The sequence below is a fragment of the Chlorocebus sabaeus genome, chromosome 13 (assembly GCF_047675955.1).
Source record: "Chlorocebus sabaeus isolate Y175 chromosome 13, mChlSab1.0.hap1, whole genome shotgun sequence".
Taxonomy (NCBI): domain Eukaryota; kingdom Metazoa; phylum Chordata; class Mammalia; order Primates; family Cercopithecidae; genus Chlorocebus; species Chlorocebus sabaeus.
The window spans coordinates 30,601,855-30,616,487 of record NC_132916.1 but is presented as its reverse complement, the minus strand read 5'-3'; the positions used below and the strand labels follow the sequence as shown (position 1 = coordinate 30,616,487).

At 38.5% G+C, this 14,633-nt stretch overlaps 1 protein-coding gene across 4 annotated transcripts in view; it reads left to right on the top strand.

Annotated features, from left to right (window-relative positions):
* Positions 1 to 706: 706 nt before the first annotated feature.
* Positions 707 to 14,633, top strand: part of ATG5 (autophagy related 5) — a 135,771-nt gene continuing 121,844 nt past the window's right edge. For 2 of the 4 annotated variants that reach the window (XM_073022381.1, XM_038001068.2), the window contains exons 1-2: positions 889 to 997; positions 9,673 to 9,838. In XM_073022381.1, the coding sequence (XP_072878482.1) occupies positions 9,837 to 9,838 (2 nt within the window). In that variant the 5' untranslated portion in view covers positions 889 to 997; positions 9,673 to 9,836. Of the gene's footprint in view, positions 1,003 to 9,672; positions 9,839 to 14,633 lie in introns of all 4 variants that reach the window. The other 2 variants (XM_008007460.3, XM_008007459.3) reach the window with 2 other exon arrangements.

Sequence of the window (14,633 nt, the reverse complement as noted above, 5' to 3'; positions counted from 1 at the left end):
ATCATTGTACTTAGTCCAACTCCAAGAAGATTTTTATTTTTAAAAGAATCCCGTGGCTACTACTAGAATTTTCCTTATCTTCCCAATTATCAAGAACCTGTTTTGAGTCTCAGTACAGTACTTACTTAACATGCATGGCGTTAAGGCATATGTAATTAAGAGAAAAACCTTAAATTCCTGGTGAGACTTCTGGATAGAGCCAATTCAAACATTCTTTATTAGTAAGTTTACTCATTATTTTTACAAACAGTGGGATAAAGATATGTACTCTTGGATGGGTGGGAGGGTTCAGTACTCATATAGTCTTCTGTTAAATTAGTCTATTAATGAACGCCTGCGGTGGTTCCAACAAAGTAGAGAATAAGATCAAATGAGAAAATGGATGGGAAAGTGCTTTGTAAACTAATGTTTTATTAATACTGTTGTGTGATGCCAGGAAGAAAGGGATGTTGCGATCAAGCTCTAGGGAGGCAGTGTTTCAGTATTTTAAAAACTGTTCTTGTGGAACTGTTACATTAACCTCCCCAAGCCCCAATAACTACGCTTTGACGCGAGACTCTCACAAGAGGGTAGAAGCTATGAACTTGGAGGGGTTTGGCCCCGAGCTCAAGCGTCCTGCTCCTTTGGCGCATGCTCAGGAGCGACTCGGGCCTCCTCGCGGGGTTGGGCAGAACACGGAGGGCGGAGTTCGGGCCACGTGGGGTCTGGTGACGTCATCTCCAGGCGCCGAGGGTGACTGGACTTGTGGGGCGCTTCCAGGGCTCCGCGGCGCTGCCGGTTTTATTCGCTGGATACCAGAGGGCGGAAGTGCAGCAGGGTTTGGCTCCGACCTCCGCGCCGGTGCTTTTTGCGGCTGCGCGGGCTTCCTGGCGTCCTGCTACCGCGTCCCCGCCGGACAGTGTGTTAGGTGGGCAGCCTGCCCCGCCGCCCTACCGGAGTCCGGAATCCAGGCGTCCCCACCAGTGCGGGGAGCCGGAAGGAGGAGCCGTCGCTTCGGGTAGGGTACGTGTGTGTGTCCCCTTGTGTGATGAAATTCCTAGAGGAGGAGGGCTGGGGAGGGGCCAGTTAGGTGTGGTAGGAGGGAGGGGTGAAGCTGTCTGGAGGAGCGCCCGCCCGGCGGCGATGGAGGGTGAAGGTGGTTCCTCCGGGCCGAGGTGGAGTTGGCGAGACGCCGCCCCCGGAGCCCTGGGGCCGGTTGGCGGGTGTGGCCTGTGGGGTCCCTCTTGGGGTACATGTCTGTTGCTTACTAAGATAGGAAAGCGAGAGTCTAGTCACGGGCTGTAGAGTTCAGTTCAGGAACTGCATTTTTCCTGGAACACAGTTATTTAAACCTTTATTGCACAGTGCAGTGTGAGTCTGTCCAAACTCGGTGGGTATGTCCTCCAAACAATTTATCTATTTACGATATTCCTTGTCTCAGTAATTATGTTTAGTGCTACCAAAGACATTTTCTGTTGGCAAGACACTTTTACATATTTCATTTGTACTTTGGGTTATTTTACAATTATCCTGAACTTGAGGAACCTAGGAAACTGTTGGTTCTAGATTTTTCTGAGGGGTGAGTAGGCACAGCATGTCTTGAGCAGTCAGAACCCGGAGACCCATCAGGCAGTAGCTGAACTTCCAAAGCCTTCCAGAATTGGCTTGTTAGATTTCTGAGACCTTGAAACTGGATACTTGGCTCTGAACTGAACTATTGTGATTTTCATAGAGGGAGTTTCTGGTTGAATTTTGAATTTGAAAATAAGGTTGCTGGGCTGAGGGTAGTAGTTGAAAGGTATTTTACACCAGCCTGTGCTTTGATCTTCAAAGATGTGCTACTTAAAATTGGGGAAAAGTGGACGGAATGGAACTGTATGAATATGGGTTTTTAGAATAGTGCACACACCAAGTGTGTGTTTATTTCATTAATTTCCCCCAAACTGAGTACCTCCTATGTGTTAGGCACTGGACAAAACAGTAAACAAAATAGTGAACAAAAGAATAAAAATCCCTGTCATCATGAAGTTCCACTTTGGGGATGGGGTGAGAAGACATTGATACAAAAATTAAGGTACAGTCTTTCCTATCCCTCGGCATCTCTGGGAGATTGGTTCCAGGACCTCCTTTAGATACCAAAGTCCTCAAATGCTCAAGTCCCTGATATAAAATGGTGTAGTGTTTGCAGATAACCTGTGCACATCCTCCTATCTTTAGTACAACTGTGCATTATTTATAATACCCAATACAACTGAAATGCTATATAAATAGTTGGTATGGTGTATTGTTTAGGGAATAATGACAATAAAAAGTCTATACATGTTCATTACTGACTTTTTTTTTCTTCCCTGAATATTTTTCCATCCATGATTGGTTGAATACAAGGACGAGGAACCCGTGGGTAGGGAGGGCCAACTGTATATGTCAAGTGGCCGAAAGTGCTAGAGAAAAAAACCAAAGCAGTGCAGGGGTATAGGGAAAGCCAGGAGATGGAAGTGGTGGCCATAGAAAAGATGATATTAACGTGGAGGCCTATAGATGATAAAGAAGGGTGCCACTTGGAAAGAGCTACTACTGAAGCCCTGAGGCAAGTGCATACTGGCTAGTTTGACTGGAAAATAATGAACAAGAGGGAAAGAAGTAGTGGATACTTAGGTAGAAATGGGGCCAAGTCTTTTAGGACCATGTAGGAATTTATAAGAACTTTAAATTGTACTTTGAATGAGATGGGTTTTGAGTGAGGAGTAAGTTGATCTAACTTGTGTTTTAAAAGGTCTGATTGCTGTGTTGACTGTATGCAGCAGGTGCAGAAATAAGAGTTGTTAGTAGGCCATTGACTGCATTTATCCAGGTTAAAGGTCAAGGTGACGAATCAGGGTAGTAATAGTGGAGGTAGTGCGAAATGACCAGATTTACTTTGAGAGCAGTCAGGTAGAAGAAGGATAAAGGAGGACTCCAAGGGTTACAGACTGAGCAGCTGAAGAATAGCACTTGGTCGGGCATGGTGGCTCATGCTTGTAATACCATCTTTGAGAGAATCCCCAGCCTGGGCAACATAACGAGTCCCTGTCTCTACAAAAAAAAAAAAAAAAAAAAAAAATTAGCTGGGCATAGTGGCATGAGCCTGTAGTCCTAGCTACTTGGGAAGCTGAGATGGGAGGGAAGGATCACTTGACCACCTTGAGCTCAAGGTTACAGTGGCCCATGATCCTTCACTGTAGTCCATCCTGGGTGACAGCGAGACCCTGTCTCTTAAAAGAAAGAAAAAAGGACTTTTCCACTTAGCAAAACAGAAAAGACCACAGAGTGATAGTGATAGGAGAGAAGAGGAAGGAAGATCTGAAATGGTTTTCCGTTTTGCATATGTTACATTTCTAGATGGAAATGTCATATATAGTGGTATATGTGAAGCCAGGCAGTTCAAAAGAGAAGTCTGGACAGAAGATAAAGCTGTGAGAGTGTAAATGTATAAGTGGTATTTAAAACCATGTGAGAGATCTCCAAGGGAGTGGTTCAAGGACTGAGTCCTGGGGCATTTCAACATTTAGAGTTTGGAGAGATTTACAAAATTTCCTCCCTCCCAGGGTGGGACTGTTGAGTAAAATTCCTCTTGAGAATCACTGATTCACAGTAAGCAGATAGAAGGAAATAGAAAGCAAGGTCATTAGCTGAGAGAGAGAGAGGAGGAGGAAGAAGTGAACGTTTGAGGGAGGAGAAGGTATCGAATAGTGATGTAGGAAAGGAGGAGAATAAATGGACTAGGGACAAGTAGGAACACTAGGCAGTACCAAGGGCCCGGTTTTGAGGTTAGTGTTTATGAATTTAAAGGAAGACCAGCCAGCATATATTATTATTTTTTGATGTTTACGCACTTAGTCTAGTAAGTATTTGATATTTCTAGGTAGTTGGGAGTTTTGTCAACGAAAATTACTTCAGGTAGTAGGTTAGTCTTTCTTGGTACGTAGTGTGAAAGAGACTATTAGTTGTGCATTATATTGTTATCACACTGTGCCATTTTCTAAATGACTGATTGGTTAACAGATGTTGTTGGTGGGCACCTACTCTGTCCCAGGCTCTGAACTAGATGCAGAAAATAGAACAGTCAAGAATAGCTCCTGCCCTCAAGAAACTTACTTCTAGTAGATTGCATCATGGGTTGGAATTTCTTTATTTCCAAGATATTTCCTTGAAATTGGATGGATGGTGATAATGGTGTAGTGTATGTAGGAGAGAGAAAATCTTTCTAAAATAACAGAATATGCTGAATTTAAAGCGTGACTTTACTGATTTGCAAAGGAGTTTAGGGATAAAATTTCTTAAGTAGCTAGATTCATATATTTATATATTTTTTCCCCATTATTTAACAAAAATGTCAAAGCCTACTATCTGCTAACTATACTAATATTGGTGATTAGAAGGTACATATGACTAAATTTTGCTGTCAAAGAAAATTTCAATGTGGGGAGGGGCAGGAGACAGATAAGATAAACAGATAATTGCATTGCATGATATTGCATGCTATTAAAGAAGTAATTAGACTGGAGGCTGCTTAGGGGAAAGCTTCCCAAGGAGCTGATATTAAGCTTAAGAGGATTAAGAGTTGACCCAGAGAGGATAAAAGAGTTGGCCAAAAGAGGAGGGAAAAAGTGTTCAAGCAGAGGGGCCATGGAAATATGAGGAAACTGTGTACTAAAAACATACATTGTTTATTGAGTGGTTACCAAATGTACTAAACACCTAAACAGCCCTGTGAAAATTATAATTATCTTCATTTCACAAATATGAGAGTCAAAGAGGATGGGTTTGTTGTCCAAGACATGTAACTAATAGGTGGAAATCAGGGTTTAAACCCATGTCAGTCTGATTTCAAAGCCCGTTAACTATCTTACTGTATTTTGCATGCTGTCAGCATCTAAACTTCCTTTCCCTTGTTCTTTATCGCTCATTTTTCACCAATTTCTCTTTCTTCCTTGGAAAGACTCATCTGTTTTTCACCAGTCCACGAGTACCTCTATAGGTCAGGCACTCATTACTTTTTCCCTTAGTTGCTGAAATTACTTCCTGGCTCGCCTCTCTGACTCAAGGTTCTCCTTTTGTGCACTGCTACCGCATAATTGTTTTTATTTTACCATTCTAAAACCTGTAGGCACTATAGAACTGGTGGATGAAATTGAGATCCACCCCTAGTCTTCTTTTGGTGTGTTTCATGGTCTAGTCTCATTTTACTTACATTTACAGATTTGACATTAGAGGAATAATAATTGCTTGCATTTCCTAGCACTTACCGTGTGTCCATTATTGTATCAAACACTTTATGGATTTTTTTTTTTTTTTCCAGAACAACCTTGTGACTTGGGTAATATTAATTCCATTTCACAAGTAAGGAAATTGAAGCTTAGTGAAGTAAAGTGGCTTGCCTAAAGGTCACATGTGATGTTAAAACATGTTTTGGTATCAGTTCTTTCATTATCTATTAATACTACTCTCAACCCAAAATTTCCTTAAAAGTTGGCACAAAAATTGCGCCTGCCCACTTAATGCCTTTATTGATGCTATTTTGGCCTGTTAGAATATTTGTCATCTTTTTGCCTGTCCATATTCTACCCATTCTTCAAGTTCCACATCTTTTAAAATTCTTTGAACACTATAGGATGTATTAATATCTCCAACTCCCCTCTTTCCTGTGCCCCATGAAGCTCTCACAAAGTAACATTTAATTATACCATGGACATATGAATGTTTTGGAGTTGAGAGGGATGATGGCAGTCCATATAGTATGATAGAAAGAATGTGAGATTAGAAACCTGAGTTAGGATGTGGCTTCTAATTTTGGCTCTGCCATTTATTAGCCACAAGATTTTAGAAAAATCATCTGACATCCTCTTCTCAAATTTATCGTTTGTAAAATGGGAGCATATAGGCTTGTGTGTATCAAGTGTGAGGTAATATAAAATGTATAGTATTTCTGGAGTTACTTGATATTTAAAGTAGTATATAATCTACTGTTACCTAATTTTTATTATCTAATCTCACCTGCTTACCTCATTTTTCGGGATTCTGTTTGGTTCTGTAATTTTATATCATACACTGTCTTTCCAACACATTCAAATTCAGTAAGCATTTTTTGAGCACCTACTGAATTCCAGATACCATTCCAAGTATCAGAGGTGAAGAGATGAATGAGATATGATCCTTCTCCCTAAGGGAATCTATTACAGTCTACTGGAGGAGACATACAAATAAATACTATTGATAGAAACTTACAAGGGTAGAGGAAAAGTAGAGGTGCCGAGAGAAAACAAGGCGAGTTCTGCCTGAATCATGTGTAGAAGAAAGGTTATTTTGAGCTGGGTCCTAAGGGATGTTTAAGTTGGAAGACAAGGTGAAGAAGGCTGCTTTAGGGTAAGGGTACCACCAGCATGGGCAAAGGCACAGAAAGGACGGAAAGTGCATGGTATGTTTAGTAGATTTGGAGATTATACTTTATTAATGACTGAGGTTTTTAAAAGTCCATTGTTGTTGTTGTTCTAGCACCTGCCACACAGCTAGGCATATCAAGTAATTAAATATTTGACTCTAAATTGCATATTATTAGCAGTGATTACTGCAAAATTTTCAGCTTTTTTGTACCTATAATTCCTACTTATATAATGCTTTTGATTATTATTAGGTTTTGAAGTCTTTAAATGTTGACTTTTAAACGTTTTTTGAGACATGTTCTTGTTCTGTAAATTATAATGGTAGATAACCTTTATAGTACATGTTATATGATGGATGTTGTTCAAGTGCTTTACATGTATTAATTCATTTAATTTTTGTATCTAATGTGGTAGGTGCTGTTTTCCCATTTTACAGATGAGAAAACAGAAATAGAGAAGTTAAATGACTTATTTGAGGTCACACTGTAAGTGGTGGAGCTGGTTTTGGGTCCAGACAGTCTGGCTCCACATTTTACATTTCTGACTCCTACTCTATAGTGCCTCTCAAGAGTAAATTTTGTTTTATTGCCTCTTTAAAAAAGGATTATTGAAAACTTACATCCTTTAGTTTTATTCATGTATCCCTACTTTTTCTTACGTATTTTTAAAGTTAAGTGTATTCACTGGAGACATGCTTTCTTATATAATTTATTATAGGTAAATATTAATATTGAAAGATTAACATTTTAAGATCCTATAAATTTGGGTCTGTGTATTTTGAGGCAGTAAGCAGCCTCGTTTGCAGTTTTCATAAATCTCTTTTGCAGAGTTTGTTTGTTTTGCAAAATTTGTATCAGCTCTACTGCGTTATACCTTTAGCTGCCTTGGCTGAGTTAGTTCTTCCCTTTAGGTCTTGCAAAAAATATACATGTAAGCAACAATAGTATATGGGAAATAAAGTACCAATTTATCTTTCACTCGTACTTTGTACTTAAAATCCTACCGTAGAACTTTGGTAAACTTTGCTGGAACATAAGACTTTAAAACTCAAGCCTGTAGTTGGAGTCTTGAGGTGTTCTGCCTTCCTCTAAGTCTATATTTGTATCTCTTTTGGGAAGGGACTTAGAAACAGAGAGCATTGGTCATTCATTTTACTGTTTGTGAAATGTGGAAGGGAGAAACAGAAGAGAATGTCATGGAAAGAAAGAGCAGGGTGGTCCGGGTTCTTGTCTGGCAGCCTAGAGGGGAGAGAAGGGAGCCACACTCACATACATGATATTTTGGTTTATGATGATCCCTGCCTATTAATAAACATGGCTCAAGTGGTGCCCTGGAATCTGACCAATCAGATTTATTATTCCTCCTTGAGAGAACAGTGCTTGGAGAGGAGGGAAGAGCAATTGTCTTGGATTATATTTTCTATCTGCTTCTTCTGAGAAGAAAAATAATATCAATAGTGACAATACAGTGACTTCAGCTTTAAGCTTGTAATTAACTTTTATTAAAGATTTTTATTAAAGGAACTCTTTGTCTCAAATTATTTTTCTCTTCATTATCAAAAGGTGAATCTCAGTTGCAGCTGCTGACTAACTTGATGTATCATGGCTGCAGAAACAACTGCATACCACCTTTATATCAGATTCAATTTTAGTTTTACTTATTTGTGAGAACCTAGGTTTCATTATTTTTTGCCACTAGTAAATTTCCTTTAAAAAGAGCAAGCTATTAATGTAATCAGGAAGTAGTGCGGTCTTTCCTGTTTTCAGTGAGTTAATTTTGTGTCATTTGTAAACTTGGAAATTTTTTGCCAAATGCAGAAACTCAATAGTTGTTTGAATTTGTAGCCTAGCAGTGTGGAATGATATGAAGTTTACATACATGTATGTATATCATTTGCTTAAAATAGTTGTTTTTATGGATATGTTTTAATAAAAGTTAAAACGCTAACTGGACTGGACTCAGTTTAAGAACCAGAATTCTTGTTGCCTAGTACTTTTATGTTGGACATATTTTTTCCACCTCTTGCAGTTTACTTACCTGTAGATGACATTGCTTCCAGTTGACCTCCAACTTTTTCTTTCTTTGACTAATTAATTTATGACCGTCTTAGTGTACTCGGCATTGGTCAGTGGAAGTGAAAAAAAGGGAAACAAACTCCTTGAATAATTCAGTGTTAATAATTCATATTTGGCTAAACTCGTAAGGTCATTTTGAATGTTTTCGTAAGATACATTATGATAGATTATGAATTAGCTGCCTATCAAAGATGAGAAATATTATTTGGATAAGTATATTGAATCTTAGTATCCAGGTGCCACCTGTTGAGTTATTCTAAGTGTATATTATCAACAGTATTTATTTCAGCATTTACTCATGTCGTGTATTGTGTTATTCAGTTGTAGAATATTAGCATTGGAAGGCACTTGGATATTATGGAGGTCAAAAGCCATGTCCTTATGCCATACCTAGAATATTGTTTTGCAGACCTAGTGCTATATTTGTGGTATAGAGAATATTCTGAGAGATCCAAGCAGAAGCATTTACTGTTTCATTGGGGCCAGAGGACTGGGAGCTTGGTTTGCAGAGTAGTGATTTGAATAGGTGAGAGAGGAGCATATTAGGTAGGGGAATAGTAGGATACAGAGAAAGGTGTTTAGGGGGCCACTTTTGGTAGAAGATTTACAAAAAGAAGTGCGGTAATTAAAATGGAAGTATTGGTGGGATTACATTGTGGAGAGGATGAAATTACATTGTGGAGAGGATGAAATTTAGAATGGGGAATGGGTTTATAGAAAGATTTTTTCCCCAATGTGAAAGAGATATTTTCTAAGATGAGAGAGTAGTTTTGCAGGAAGAGAGGAAGAACTATCTGCAGGGGTAACTGCGAGAACGATCCTTTGGAGTTGGACTGTTAGGATTCATAGGGTATAGGTCAAGCTTCTCTTTAGATAAGCAGTAGACTCTTCTGGGCTTGAAAGACTGAGGCAAATATAGTTTCATTTTTGACTGTGGTTCATTACTCAAATGTACAATGAATATTACTGGTATATGTAATTTTGAATTAGTTACTTTTCTGATTCCTTTAAATAATAATTTTACATTTAGAATTTGTTATACCTTTTTTTTGGATTTATACTAAAGATTAGCGATCACATTTTTTTTTTTTGAAGTGGATAATCTTTATGGCATTGATTTTTTAAAATAATCTTTTGTTTTCTAGCAGGTTCATTCATCCTTGCAAGGATCTGACTAATGCTCTTTATTTTATTTTCAGTTTGGCTTTGGTTGAAAAAAGAATTTAGCCTGTATGTACTGCTTTAACTACTGGAAGAATGACAGATGACAAAGATGTGCTTCGAGATGTGTGGTTTGGACGAATTCCAACTTGCTTCACGCTATATCAGGATGAGATAACTGAAAGGGAAGCAGAACCATACTATGTAAGTACATTGATTGTGGCAAATGGGATATTTAACCTTGTCCATTTTTGTAAAAAAAAGCTCTAAGAACTTGGAGGCCATTATTATGTAACATTTTATATATAGCTAATTCATGCTTATTTTGGAAAAAAAATTAACATAGATAAGCATAAAGAAGGAAATATTCACCTCTAATGCTACCACTCAGAGGACAAAACCACTGTCAACATGTTGTCATGATGCCTTCTGGACTTTGTTTTCCTTACATGTATGTGGGTATGTTAATGGAATCAATCATCTATGGTGCCTTCTTGACTTTCTTTTTCTTATGCATATATTCATATATAATAAATGTATGATAATGCAATAATAAGATATGTGCTTTTTTAATAGGAAGAGATTTTGAAAATAATAGGTTCAGATTGTATTCTTTTGTAGTTAAGAGATTCCAAGCAACTGTTGAACAAAGTGTTTTAATAGCTTAATGAACATATAAACATGCACACATACACACGATATGTTCACTGAGCTATTGTATGTTATATGTGAGGTAATATGTAATATATATGTAATATATATTATAAATTGCTGTACCTTGACTTGCAGGTGTGAGTTAATGGATTACGTATTTTACAAACACGTTTCAAATGTCTTCTGATTTTGGTGTGCTTTTTTTCCCTTTTCTAAGTGCATGTATAATCCCAGTTTATGCCTCTGTCAGAGATGACATCCTGCCTGGTTTACTGAATAGCCCGTAATAGGCAAAGATATTCTCAATTGTTGTTACTGTTTTTCCTTTTTGTGTCTCAGGTGTGCATTCTAGTGTTTACCTGGAGATGATGTGGAAAAGTAGAAATGTATTTGTGATGAGGAAATGCTTCTTCTGTTTCACTTTAGTAAAGTCTGCCCCTTGCTTTCCCACTCATCTCTCTGAGAGGCAGCGCCGTTCCTTAGCCTGCCTTCGCTATGGGAAGTCAGATTACTGGAGGAAGCTACTTACTAAGGAGCCCATTTGCTCACTTTTTGGGTATAGGACTGTTGTTTTGTTTTTGTTTTTGTTTTCCTCTGTGCATCCTCAGCATCTGGCACTGGCTCTTCAAGTGGTACTACTCAGTGCATGAATGTTTCCCCAGGCTCCTGTTGGGATTTTGTTTGAAATCATCTTTTTGGGTTTTCTTACTAGAAATGATAGTTTTAGAGAAGTTCGGCAATCTTGTTACTGGTACTCAAGCTTATATACATGTGAATAATCTTTGGAAATATCAACCGTTTTCTGTCTAGAAAAACACCGCAGTTAAAAACCAAGTATGGTCATAGTTTTATTTTTAGAAGAATTTCATTTGTTGGATATTTTTTCTGTTCTTGTTCTGTAACATAGGTTAGGATACCATTTTTTTTTTTCCCAAACAAGTTTTTGGTGTTTTAATTACAACTTTAACTTTCGTTGGCTTTGTAATAGTATCTAAACCAAAGAGTGTATTTGGCCAAATTGACAACAACTGAAAAATAATTTATGTCTATTTTTATTTTTTTTTGAGACAGAGTCTCGCCCTGTTGCCCAGGCCGGAGGGGGCAGTAGCGCCATCTTGGCTTACTGCAACCTCCCCCTCCTGGGTTCAAATGATTCTCGTGCCTCAGCTTCCCAAGTAGCTGGGATTACAGGCGTGCGCCATCATGTCCGATTAATTTTTGTATTTTTAGTAGAGACAGGATTTTGCCATGTTGACCAGGCTGGTCTCAAACTCCTGACCTTAAGTGATCTGCCCGCCTTGGCCTCCCAAAATGCTGGGATTACAGGCATAAGCTACTCCACCAGGCCTGTTTACTTTTAAATCAAACTCTAATGTTTGACATACTTCCTAAAGTTAAATAAATTTCATGTAAAGAATACAGTATTTTTTCTTTATAGACCTGTTTAAATGTGAAAAGACTGTTGTGAGCACCAGATTGTAAGTTGTTTTCTAGTGTTTCTAATCAAATTGAAAATGGCAAGAGTGTTGAGGGTAACTGTAGGAGAAAGGATTGTCTTGTCTTGTAGGTAATTGCTTTTTTCTTGAATTCTTCCTAATTCGTCACCTAGAGAAACCTCTTATGCAGTCATGATTTGTGTTTTTGAAGACTGTTGGGTGACAGGCATATAATAAATATAAAACAAAAAACTAGAATTTAAAACCATATGGCACAATCCAAATTTGGCTGTTTAAATATGTACGTGCATAAGTGTAAGTTAATACATACAAGGAAGACAATAAACAAAACATTAGCAATGACTAGTCTTAGAATTACAGATGAGGATTTTAGTGCCAATATAGCTGTAGTTCAGATATGTCCCTGGCTGTCAATTAAGCTTGAACATATTTTTAATATTAATATTACATATATTCCTGTCTTTTCTGCATTTTGATTTGTTGCCTCTGTGCATAATTTTTCCGCCTATATCCTGTACATATTATCACTGAGTAGTATGTTTTATTTTTCAGAGAATATTGGGAAGGAAATTTGTAGAAACTGGATAACTTTTCAGTTTGTATTCTTCCGGTTATGTTCATTTAAACTGTTGCTTTTTATTTAGATTATCCAGTATAAAAACACATATACTCATTTGCATTGCTATTTTGTGACTTGTGTCTAGAAGAAATCATGGTTAGACCCATGGTCATCAATGTCATGGACCCTTAACATTAGGCAGTGATCCCTTTATGTATCCTTAGTCAGGTGTCTACCCTTTTCCACTATGACTATGTCTCTGAGCCCTGACCTCTTCCTTCACTCTTAACAGGTGACCTCACTCCCTCCTTCATGAAGAAAATAGAAATGATGTAATAGGTGTGATAGGACCTCCCTTAACTTTCTGCCACCAAATCTGCAAAACCTATCTGCAGTCACACACATTTACTTCTCTTTCCCTCCTGTTATAATGGAAGAAGTATTCTTCCTTCTAGGCAAGGCCCAGCCCTCCATCTATCTTCTGCCTTCTCAGGAAGCTGGTGGTATCTGATCTTCTCCCATCTCCACCTCTGCCTTCTCTATTTATTTTACTTTCAACTTCTTATCTGCTGGCTCCTTCACCGTTTTTAATGTTGTCATAAATCCTTCCTATCCTGAAACAACAAGCTTCTGTTGACCCCATCTCTCAACTTTGGCTTTTCCTCCATGGCTAGACTTCTTAACAAGATTGTTTATAGTCATTGTCTGCCTTCCACCTCCTACCAGTGAGTTTTCTGTAATCACATTTTCATACTATTCCAAGAAAACTGTTCTTGCCAAAGTCACTAATGGTATCTTTTTAGCCAAGTTCAGAGTCTGTTTTGTAATTTTCATTTGTGTTATCTCAACAGTGTTTGATGTTGTTGGTTGTTTCTCCCATCTTGTGGCACTGTCCTGTTTAGCCCTGCAGTGCTCAGTATCCTTGGTTTTGCTTTTGCCTCTATGGTTTTTATGTGTGTGTGTGTATGTGTGTGGCCTTTTTTGCCACATCTTTCTCCTTTGTTTATTCCTTAATATTGGTATTTCTTAGGGCTCTGCTTTTTTTTTTCACTTCACTTTTTACCCCCTGGAGTTCTTGTCCATTTTTATGTCTTTGTCAAGCATTTATATCTTGACAGTTCCCAATATTTTTCTCCTGAGCTCCAAACCTATATATTTGTCTGCTGGAGATCCTCACTTAGATGTCTTATAGGAACTCACACTGTGTATGTTTGAAACTGGACTCATCAGCTTTCCCCCCAAGAAAATATGGTCATCTGCATTATTTTATTCCCTTCCTATTTCAGCAAGAAGAATTACTCTTACTCGAAATCTGAGACTCATCGTTTGGTGCTTCCTTCTCTCTTATCCCAGATATTTAGTTGGTACCTTACTCCAGCTGATTTTAGACCTCAGTGTCTCTCAGACTTATCTGATCCCTTTCATCCCGCACTGCTACAGCCTAGACCAGACTACTGTTTAAAAACTGATCAGGCCAGGTGCAGTGGCTCACGCCTGTAATCCCAGCACTTTGGGAGTCCAAGGTGGGTGGATCACCTGAGGTCAGGAGTTTGAGACCAGCCTGGCCAACATGGTGAAACACTGTCTCTACTAAAAATACAAAAAATTAGCCAGGCGTGATGGTGGGTACCTGTAATCCCAGCTATTCTTGAGACTGAGGCAGGAGAATCACTTGAACCTGGGAGGTGGATGTTGCAGTGAGCCGAGATCTTGCCTTTGTACTCCAGCCTGGGTGAGAAGAGTGAAACTCCATCTCAAAAAAAAAAGATCAAATTGCACGGTAGTAACCAGTTTCCTGCTTTTAGTTTTCCCTTCTTTCCATTTTCTAGTCTGCAATTGGAGTGATCTTTTCGAAACACATATCTGATCTTGTCACTTGCTTGCTTAAAACCTTTGTGGCTTTTCTTCATTGTTAGGATCTTTAATTTAGTTTACAAGGTTCTCTATAATCTGGCCCCTGGCTTCCTCAGCACTATTCTGTCTTAACTCTCTACCTTCCTATCATATTCAGCTTCTTAGACTTCACTCAAATGTGCCCATCTTTGTTTCTCTGTATTCATTCTATGACTTTTGTCTTGCAGTGTCCCCTGTTTGGAAAAGGCAGAGGTATCTCCCACACTTACACACACCCAGACTTCCACACCACCCATGTTCATTTCATTCCTATTTGTCTTTTGACTCTTTGCCTTAAGATATACTTCATGTCAGGGTATCCCCTGAAACTCTAGATCAGGTTAAATTCCTTTGCTACTTACTCTTATAACATTCTTTACTTCCTCCTTGCATTAATCACATTTGTAATTTTGTATTTTGTATCTTTTTTGCTGTC